The following is a 10,858-nucleotide window of genomic DNA, read 5'->3' as shown; positions in this document are numbered from 1 at the left end:
GAGAGACACATCTGGTAATAACATAACCAGATCACTAAGTTCCGGAGAAGACGATTATGGAGAACACTCATATTATCAAGATGCTCAAGATCCTAATGAAGATGATGATTGTGAAATGAGCTTTGATTCCATAACTCTGCACAACCTTGATACCTGAAGACGAACGCAACAAGACAAAACAAGGCAAAGACAATAAAATAAAGTAGGAATAGAATAAAAGTGTGCCATGTGGGTATGCCCACATTTGTCATGTGAGTGCTTTCTTTATCACTATCCTCTAACGAGGAGAAAACTGATAAGCACGCGTCAAAGTCCGTGTTAATAAGTGACAATAATGCATGTGACGATGGGGCCCAAATGTGTACCCGACATGTATTATTCGACCTTATCTTTAGAGTGTCGGCCAACTTTAGGCCACTACTTTCTTCTGTCTTATCTTTAGCATGTTGGCTAATTTCTGGCCATTCCTTTTACCTCCAGACCTCTATATAAAGAAGCCTTTCCTCTAGTGACAAAGAGAAGAAAAAAAAAACAAAAGAAAGAAAAAACACACAACATATTCCCCTTGCCAATGTTCAGCAAAATCCTCTCCACCACCCAGACCAAAGACCTCTAAAAAAACCCTTTTGTAATATATTCTGTTTGTACAAAAAATTTGTATTTTAGTGTGTAATGGTCAATCGGGGTTCCTGAAAGGGAAACCTCTCTCCGTCTAAATCATGTAAGTCGCTTATGTTTTCCTGTATTTTTCCCTAAAAATAATTATGTTTATGTTTGTATGTTTGTATTCAAGTTATGTATTATGTTGAGAACTACCCTTAGTATATGGTTAAGCTTTTAACTTCTTGATAACAACGATGAATTAACTTGTAAATTCCTACGATGTTTTAAAAGCCTTAAAAAGTCCGCAGAAATCACAGGACGTCTTGTTGGCCATCTCCGGGGTGGGGTTAAAGAAGAAGTTACCAAGAATAAAGGTTAAAAGAAAGAGATGAACGGGGTAGTAAATTAAAAAAAAAATAAGGGAAAAAGCAGGTTAAACTCTGAGATAAACATGATAGGACACCGAGTAAGAGGGAGTACTGAGTAGGGTTTACAACAATTGGAATCTTGCCTATTGCTAAATTTCGGCTATTTTATTCGCGTTTTTATCTTGTTTTAATTTTGTTGTTTAATTTGGAGTGCCAGTTTATTTAATTTTGTTATTTAATTTGGTATCTTTAATTTTGTTGTTTAATTTGATATATATATATATATATATATATATAGGTATTGGCATAATACATAAAGTTGACCCTTAACTTGGCGTCAGTTGGCAATTATGACCTTTAACTTTGGGTGCGCACAAGTAGACACTTAAACTTGTATAAAATTGAACAAATACATTCATCCTACATGAAAATTTTGTGTCCTACGTGGTGTCCTACGTGTATTATGCCATGTAGGATACGCGTGTCTACTTGTTCAATTTTATACAAGTTTTAGTGCCTACTTGTGCACACTCAAAGTTAGAGGGCATAGTTGTTCCCTGAAGCCAAGTTAAGGGTCATGTTTATGAATTATGTCATCAGTATATATTAATATGGTATGCATGCACATACATTGTATATGCTTCGTATTTAAAAGATGTCATAATACATAAACATGACCATTAACTTGGCGTCAGTTGACAACTATGACCTTTAACTTTGAGTGTGCATAAGTAGACACTTAAACTTGTATAAAATTGAACAAATGAACACAATCGTCCTACATGGCACCCTACATGGAAATTTTGTAACCTACATGGTATCCTATGTGTCTTATGTCATGTAGGACACGTGTGTCTACTTGTTCAATTTTATACAAGTTTAAGTGCCTATTTGTGCACACTCAAAGTTGAAGGGCATAGTTGTCCGTTGATGACAAAGTTAAGAGTCATGTTTATGTATTATGCCTTAAAAGATTGTGCATATAGTGTGTAGGCATAATACATAAACACGACTCTTAACTTGACTTCAGCTAACAACTATGACATTTAACTATGAGTGTGCACAAGTAGACACTTAAATATGAATAAAATTGAACAAAATAGACACATTTGTCCTACATGGCACCCTACATAGCAATTTTATGTCCTACGTGGTGTCCTATGTGTATTATGCCATGTAGGATGCGTGTGTCTATTTGTTCAATTTTATAAAAGTTTAAGTACCTACTTATGCACACTCAAAGTTGGAGGGCATAGTTGTCCACTGAAGCCAAGTTAAGGGTCATGTTTATGTATTATGCCTAGTGTATATGCTACCTTTTGAAAGAAAAATATTGTCATGTTAAAAACAAAAAAAAAAAAACACTAATCTCAATGCTTGTGAAATTTTTCCTAATATTGCAAAGCCAAAATTGATCAACTTCTCTTCGAACTATATAATATATCTTTAATATTGTTCATCAATGCAAATTGTAAGTTCACAAGAAAACATAAAATACTTTGTTTACTTGCATTGATGAAATTACATAATTTGAATACTTATGAGATTTCAAGTCATAAGGGGTTGTCTTGTGATATTATTTTGTGATTTTCTTTAGGTGGGGGGTCCTAAGATCACATGTCTAAGAAATGTCATGCCACATAAATACAAATATGAAACCAATCAAAGTTGATTAAAACGACAAAATAATTTCTCTATTTTAATTATCTTGATAGCTATATTAATAGCCTCAAATAATTATATATTATACACTCTTTCTTTGACTTCAAGAGTTTGTCCCCTACATGAGACAAATTATTCACCTAGTCATTGTACATTCTGTGTACTAGTTGCTTTATATATATTTGTGTTTTTTGCGTAACTAATAAAGTTATCATCACATAATCAGGAAGTTAAGGACTTGAGTTGTGGAAATAATTTTTTGTAGAAATATAGGATAAGATTGTGTATATATATTCTCCACCTTTTCATTATACATTCTTTGTATCAGTTGCTATATACCTCATTTTTTAACGTAACTGATAAAGTTATTGACACATGATCAGGAGGTTAAAGATTTGAGCTGAGAAAACAATCTTCCGCAGAAATGTATGATAAGATTGTATGTAATAGAGTTTTATGATTTGGTTTTTTTTCCTCCTCTAGTCATTTAGTTGGTAAGAAAAGGAACAATAATTTCTGAAATAAATATAAGAATATTTATTAGCAATTTTAAAATTTGTTGTATTATTTGTGGCAATATATTTATACGAGTTATAGTTGTTACGACCAGTTTTTAATCTACTATTTCTTATTTTGAAAATAAAGATAGAAAATGATTGTGTGGGAAAACAATTTTGGGATGAACTATGAAAATACGATTCTCCAAAAGTCCTTTAAAATTGAGGTTAAAATTTAAAATAAAAGTTTAGTCACTGTGTAAAATCAAATGCATATTTTATATTTACCTTTTATATCTCGTTTTATCTAAATTAAAAATCAAACATTTATCAATAAAATCATATCCATTAAATAATCTCGTTGCTATTTTAATCTCCTTATTACGATTCCGTCATTATAATTCTTATATAACTTGTTTATCAACTAAACGATATATGCATTAAAAGAATTTTCGCCATGAATTCATACACTTATTCCTTAATTTTTCTTAACATTAAATTCACGTGTGGAAATTACGTTTAAAAAAGTATTCAATCTCATCATTATTAAATAGATTCTCATAAAGATGTTTGAAAAATTGTGGTAAAAATATGAGGAATTTTTGCATATAGCCACTCAAAAATAGCCTAACTACACTCCATAGCTATAGTTTGATAATTACAATTCGTAGCTACATGTTATAGGGAGGAGAGAGGCGAACGAGATTGAGAGAGAGGAGAGAGGCGAGTGAGAGAGGGCAGAGAGTGGGAGAGATGTGAATTGTATATCTATATTGGTTAGATAATTTTATATTATACATATGTATTTGTATATATGGCAAGCGAGATTGGGAGAGGGAGGAGAGAGGCGGGCGAGATTGGGAAAGGGAGGAGAGAGGCGAGCGAAAGAGCGTAATAATTTGTATAATTCACATCTCATTTGTATAATTCGTGGCTACGTTTGTATAATTCACGTGTTTTTGTATAATTGAGTAATATAAAGTCTGAAATTATATAAATATGATAAAACTTAAAATAACGAATTGATACAAACATAAACATATGAACTTTAAACAGTTATACACAAAAAGATTGAATGTATATGGTGACAAAACTGAAAAATCAAAGGAAATCATCGTCATATACAAATATAAACTATCGTATACAAATACAAATCAAACGAAGAATTGTTAGTTGCAAATTATACAATGTGGTGAATTATACAAACGTGGCTAATTATACAACTCGAAGTCAGCCCACGTAATTAATGGTTAATGTTTGCGAGTGGTAATCATAACAAACTATAGCTATGATGAGTAATTACGTAATATAAGTTTGGTTAATCTCATAATTTTTCAAAAAAAAGAGGGTAATGTCAAATTATGAAATATAGAAAATATGAAAAATATTCTATCATTCCATTCAATATATTCCCTTCGAACCCTTCCCCTTGTATAATTCAAATTAAAAAATTTTGGATTCGAGTTTTGTGATGTACAAAATTATTATGGAATTTTTTATATAAATTATTTGAATTTAGTTGCGCCACAATATTAATATCAGATATTGGATAAGAATAAAAAAAAGTCAATCATATCTGAGGTGATGTATTACTGTATAGATGAAAACATGTATTCATACACAAAACAAAAATACCCAATATATTTTAATGTAGCAATAATATACATATACATACAAAATAATTAAAAAAAAATATATAGAAAAAACCTGTAGGGACAGTAGAATCAATTTATGTATTTGGTGCAATAAATAAAGTACAAAAAACTGAACTCGTGATGTTGCTAAAAATCATAACACATATCCCCTTTTTATTTTTTTTTATTATTTATAATATATGCTTTGCATGGCCCCCCACCCCCACACCCACACCCCAAACATGCATATATATATATATATGTATATTTTTTTTATTATTATTATTATTTTTTTTAATTATAAATTTAATTATTTTTATAAATTATATTATTATAAAAAAATTGATATAAACTTAAATCTTAAATATGTTTGTTACTATATTTAAAGAGATTTGTATATAAATTGTTTCACTATCATGTTTGCTAAAAGATGAATACATAATTAGCCATAGAAAATGCGATTAATAATTTGGAAGGAGTAGATAGATTATATGCTATAACATATTAAGATCCGATAATATATTTAGTATAGTTTTATAAGTGAAATTTAAAAAGAATATAATAAATGGAAATTTTATCTTTATTTTTGTGTGGCAGAGACATTGTATCCAATACACTCTCAACTCAAAAAAGTAGGAAGTAAGAGAGAAAAAGTAACATTAATACAATAACATTTGGAGAAACGTGATATCAAAATCATACTACTAGAAGTACAATAACATTACACTACCTATTACCTTAATCTTCGACCTCCTTGATTTTTTATCTAACGTAATGTCCAATTAGCTAAAAAATGTATCAACTATCATATTCTGTTTAATCACCTCCACAGATTCTACTTCCTACCTCTATCTCTTCCCAACTTATGATATAACATATTAAGATACAACAACAACTACATACCCAGTGTAGTTTCGCTTAATGAAGTTTGAAAATAATAGAGTGAACGCAAACCTTACCTCTACTTCAAATATGAGGTAGAGAATTTGCTTTATATATATATATTTATTTTAATACTATTTGGTTTGTGTATATAGTTAAATCCACATAGGGGGTGGGGGGATTGTAGTATATAGAGTAATATCTTTCATATGTAACCAAAGCTTGTGAGAGGCCATTTGTATCTGTCAATCACTAACTTCAAAGCACTTTTTCTTTTTAAACTTGTCTTGATTTTCATTGAATGCAAAAGTAGCCATGCCACTACAAGCTCCATGTGATCTACAAATCCATGTAAATGGTCAACAAACATTCTTTCTGCACCAGGTAACCAAAAAAAAACATAAAAATCCAATCTTTAAACTCCCCTGTTTCCCAATTCATCCAAATTAACTAATTTTACTACTTTTTTTTGTTGCAGAAAGTTCTTTCAAGATTCTCTGGGAAGTTAAGGAAGATAATCAAACAAGAAAAGAAGAAAACTCAGATTAAGAATTCAGGTATTGAGATTCTTGATTTCCCAGGTGGGGCAGAAGGGTTTGAACTTATTTCAAGATTCTGTTACAACAATGGTAGCAGCAATAACATTAAAATCACTGTCTCAAATGTTTGTCTTCTCATTTGCTCTGCAAATTTTCTTGAAATGACAGAAAAGTTGTGTTGTTGCAATCTTTTGTATAAAGCTGAGACCTTTTTTGAAGGATTGTGTTATTGGTCCTGTCATGATATTCTGAAATCCTTAAAAAGCTGTGAAACATTTTTTGATTATGCAATTTCTTGTGGGCTGATTCAAAAGCTTATAACTTCACTTGTTGGTACCCTTTTTGGTTCTTCATGTTCATCAGTTTCATCTTGTTCATCTTCTGAACAAGTAAAGTCATGTTCTTGGTGGTTTGAGGAAATGACCATTTTGCCCCCAAAGATGATAGAAGAGTTTTTAAGGACTTTAGGTGCTTTTGGTAGTGAAAATAACAGCTTACTCCTCACAAGATTCTTGCTTTATTACCTAAAAACATCATCCCATTTCAGTAATTGTCAAAATCTGATTTCAAGAAGTGAGTATAGTGGACTTGCTGACACAGTAGTTCATGGGGTAGTTTTTATGGGGACAACAACATTTTCTTGCAGAAATCTTTTTTGGGTATTGAGAATTGTATCTGGTTTTGGGATTAGCAAAGAATGCAGGGGTTGTTTGGAGAAACTGATAGGTGGGATGCTTGATCAAGCAACACTAGATGATATTCTTGTTTGTGGTCACAACAATATTGGTGGTGTTTATGATGTGAATCTTGTAATGAGATTGGTTAGAGTTTTTGTTCATCATGATAAAGTTACAATATCAAAATTGAGAAAAGTTGCAAGATTGATTGATAAGTATTTGAGAGAGATTGCTCCTGACCAAACTCTTAAAATATCAAAGTTTCTTGCTGTTGCTGAGAGTCTACCAGATTATGCAAGGGATTCTTTTGATGGAGTCTACAGAGCCATTGATATCTATCTTGAGGTCATTATTACTTTTCTTTCTCTTATATCCATGAACTAATAAATGCTACTATAATTTTCATTTCAATTTGTTTCTCTGGTTTTGACTTGATACATGCTTTTGGATCATGTGGTGTCAAACAAAAGATAAATGGAATGTATCAGAATGTTCTTTACTCTTGTGATCATAAACATGTTTTGCAGAAAACTAGCTTTAAAGAGTTTCTAAAGTAAGACAAATAAATTGAAATAGAGAGAATAGTAATTTATTACTACTTAGTAGTAGTTTCAGATTATACTGTTCGAATTCTTCAAAAATATTGTCATACTCGTGTCAAGTCCTCCAAAGTACATGACTTTTGAAGAATTCTATACTTATCCAATACTATTTTTAAAAAGTTCGAGCAACATAAATCTCACATTCCTTTTAGATAAAAAGTTTTTAAGGTATTGACAATTGCTAAAAGATGTGGAATAAGACAAGAAGATGTCCTTCCAACAAGGCAATACTTTTCAGCTTTTTGCTCTTTCCTTATGGTGAAAAATGTGTCATTGTGGAATATTTTTGGATCTTTTTGTGAAAACTCACGAGGGGTGCAAAAAGCTTCACTTACTCCACTTGATATATAGGTATGCACTAGTGGCTGCCAATCATAGAGTATGTTGTTCGAATCCTCTAAAAATATTATCGCACTCATATCAAAACTTCTAAAAATGCATACCTTTTGAAAAATCTGACATACACTTTGCGTTATTTTTGAAGAGTTCATCCAACATAACTTATAAATTTATATAGTATTGTATATTGCCTGTGAAATGCAATTTTGCTGTGTTAGTTGTCATGATCTAATCAAGGAAAAACATAATTTTGCTTTTCTTTGCTGGAAGGGAGAAATGCTTATCATATGACAGAATAACTCATAAAGACATGTATGTAAAGCATTGATGAGAAAACTCAAAAAAGTATTTGAATTTAGTACTATGAGTTTCAAAATTTTGAACTTAAAATGGAAATAGTAGGGTCATTAAAGTTTGTCATGGAAACTTGTGACCTCATTAATTCATGAGTACTTTTATGAAAATCAGTCAGTTATCTATATGGGACCCTTTAGACTTGAGTGGTAGTTGGCTAGTTGCTCTAACAGCAACACCTTTCTTGGACAGGCTTAAGTTATTGGAAGATTTGTATCAGAAACTATTCTTTCCGTTCACTTTTACTTGTTCATTTTGGATTCTACATATCCTTTAAGAAACAATGATTAATATGAATATCTTTCTTATCATAATACTCATATTAATTGATGTATAGTCTTAGATCTTAAAGAATAAGTAATTGATGTTAAGGGTAAAACAGGGTAAAATAATTGTCTTTTTTGGATTTTTTAAAAAGTGATAAATAAAAGTAAAAATGAACAAGCAAAAATGAATGAATAGAGTATTTACTTTTAGGTAGTTTTAATTGATTTTCCCTTGTCATTGTGTTCAGTCTGTTTCTTGTTTTTTTTCTTTGTCCTTTATGTCCTGAATTCTTTCTATAAATAACTTTTTGATTCCATAATTGAGGTGTTATTTATCAATTATATTACGGTATTTAATTGAACACAAAGTTTAAGCTAGAAAGACATACTATTGACGTTGACACCCTTTAGAACTTGTGATCGTAAATATATCATGGCATTTCAATATCAATAAGATAATAAAATTAGGAGTAAAACGAAAAGTTAAGTTAAAAGAGATTTCAAAGAAAAGAGTGTCATAAAAAACGGAACTGAAAGAGTTATGACTTTCATTTTGCCTTCTTTATTACTTCCTCCGTTTCAATTTATGTATCTTTTTATTCCCGTTTAAAATCTTTTTTCCTTTTTGACATCCCTTTCATTCCAACGATCCATGTGACATGTTTAAGATCAAAAGATTAAAGCACATTTTGGTACATTATACATATCTGTAGTTTAATTACAACATTCAAAAGTCTTCTTCACTTTCTTAAACTTTGTGTCAAGTCAAAATCACACAAACAAATTGGAACGAAAAGGGTATGTTTCTTGCAGCTAACATGTATATATTTGGTTGCAGTCTCATCCAATCCTTTCATTAGAGGAAAGATCAAGATTATGTAGATGTCTCAACTATGAGAAACTAAGCCTTGAAGCATGCAAGGACTTAGCAAAGAATCCAAGAATTTCACCAAGAATTGCTGTCAAGGCACTTGCTTCTCAATGCTCTTCAAGTATTCCAACAATAAAAGACAATCATAGCCAAATGGTTTTGTACAAGACAAACAAGAGTGATCATCACAGTTCAAGTGCTGCTAGTGATCAACAAAGTTTACAAGAAGAGGAACATGAATATATGAGGCTAAATTTGCAAAAGATGCAATGGAGAGTTGTGGAGTTGGAGAAAATATGTAGAGATATGAAAGGTCAAATGACTAAAATGGTGAAGACAGGGACTCAGACTAGAGCTTTGCCTAGGCTTTGTAGAAGTCAAAACTTCTAAAAGCAGGAATAAGAAAAAAGAGGACATATGTTGGTACAACACATTTGTCGGTGGAGTGGTAAGTATTCTTCTGTCCTTAATCAGGTCTCAGATTCAAGCCTAGAGTATAGAGTCGTCTTTGTTAAGAAGAGGTTTACCCCATGGAGACTTCATGGCACGAATCCAGATTTAATCGGAGACCAATGTAAGCAATGAATACCAGATGGAAAACCAAAATATATATGATAATTCACATATAATATTCCTTTTCCCAATTTTCTACTGTAAAAGCATGAAGTGTAAAATTTATTTCTAGATTATTTGGTTGTAAAGTTCCTTGTCAATTTAAAGGTTCTCACTTTTTTTACAAGTTATCATGGTTTAAGTTCTCATTTTTTTTAAAAATAATAATAATTTCCTGTTGTATTTATTTTGAAAAAATGATTTATAAATTATAAAAGGGATCACAAGCAAGGCTGATGACCTTTTCAATTTTCAAAATTGAACGTGTTAAAAGGTATATTCAACATATATTTAGTATAATCTCGAATGTGGAATTTGAGAAGACAGTGTACACAAATCTTACCCCTACTTTGTGGAGTTAGATATTTTTACTAGTCTAATTTATGTGACATTCTTTCTTTAAACGGAAAAGGATCAAAATTGCCCTGAATTTTGTGAAATAGATCACTTATACCCTTCGTTACAATTTGGAATAAAAAATGTCCCCACCGTTATTCAAAGAGATCACAAATACCTCAAGAGTTAACACTCCAATTTTTTAGTGACGTAGCAAGACACGTGAGACTAATCCCTCCACCTAAGTGTTGCTAATTCAGATTCACTTCAAAAACAACGGGAAACTTACATAAATATACTATATTAAGAAAATATTTATCATTTATAGCAATAACATTTTTTTTCACTTGATCACTTTTAATACGTCTATAATTTATAATACAGTTTTAATACATGTTACAGAGAACAATTTATAACACATATAATACAAGTTTTATTGATGGATAATACATTTATCACACATTTTAATACAATGTGTCAATTGTTTACCAAACAAACATAATATATTTTAAAACAGTTATAATATATATATATTACATACATAATTCACTTTTAATACATATTCCAGATTTATCATAGTATTGCTATATGTTGCTATAAATGGTAATAAATAAAA

General features: G+C 30.6%; 1 protein-coding gene across 1 annotated transcript; it reads left to right on the top strand.

Moving 5' to 3' along the window:
- The first annotated feature begins 5,800 nt into the window (after positions 1–5,800).
- LOC125844731 (BTB/POZ domain-containing protein At3g19850-like) lies at positions 5,801–10,037 on the top strand. Its single transcript, XM_049524061.1, has 3 exons — positions 5,801–6,030; positions 6,125–7,207; positions 9,262–10,037. Exons 1-3 carry the CDS (start codon positions 5,962–5,964, stop codon positions 9,682–9,684), a joined length of 1,575 nt encoding a protein of 524 aa, XP_049380018.1. The 5' UTR covers positions 5,801–5,961; the 3' UTR covers positions 9,685–10,037.
- The last annotated feature ends 821 nt before the right edge of the window (positions 10,038–10,858 follow it).

The sequence above is a fragment of the Solanum stenotomum genome, chromosome 11 (genome assembly GCF_019186545.1).
Source record: "Solanum stenotomum isolate F172 chromosome 11, ASM1918654v1, whole genome shotgun sequence".
Taxonomy (NCBI): Eukaryota; Viridiplantae; Streptophyta; class Magnoliopsida; order Solanales; family Solanaceae; genus Solanum; species Solanum stenotomum.
The sequence above is the reverse complement of the archived record's forward strand: the minus strand, read 5'-3'. Positions and strand labels throughout refer to the sequence as shown.

Excerpts from the sequence above, each read along its gene's own strand:
- LOC125844731 (XM_049524061.1), top strand. The coding sequence starts at position 5,962 with ATGCCACTACAAGCTCCATGTGATCTACAAATCCATGTAAATGGTCAA. Across the intron at positions 6,031-6,124 it reads AAACATTCTTTCTGCACCAG|AAAGTTCTTTCAAGATTCTC; the intron begins GTAACCAAAAAA and ends TTTTTGTTGCAG. Across the intron at positions 7,208-9,261 it reads CCATTGATATCTATCTTGAG|TCTCATCCAATCCTTTCATT; the intron begins GTCATTATTACT and ends ATTTGGTTGCAG.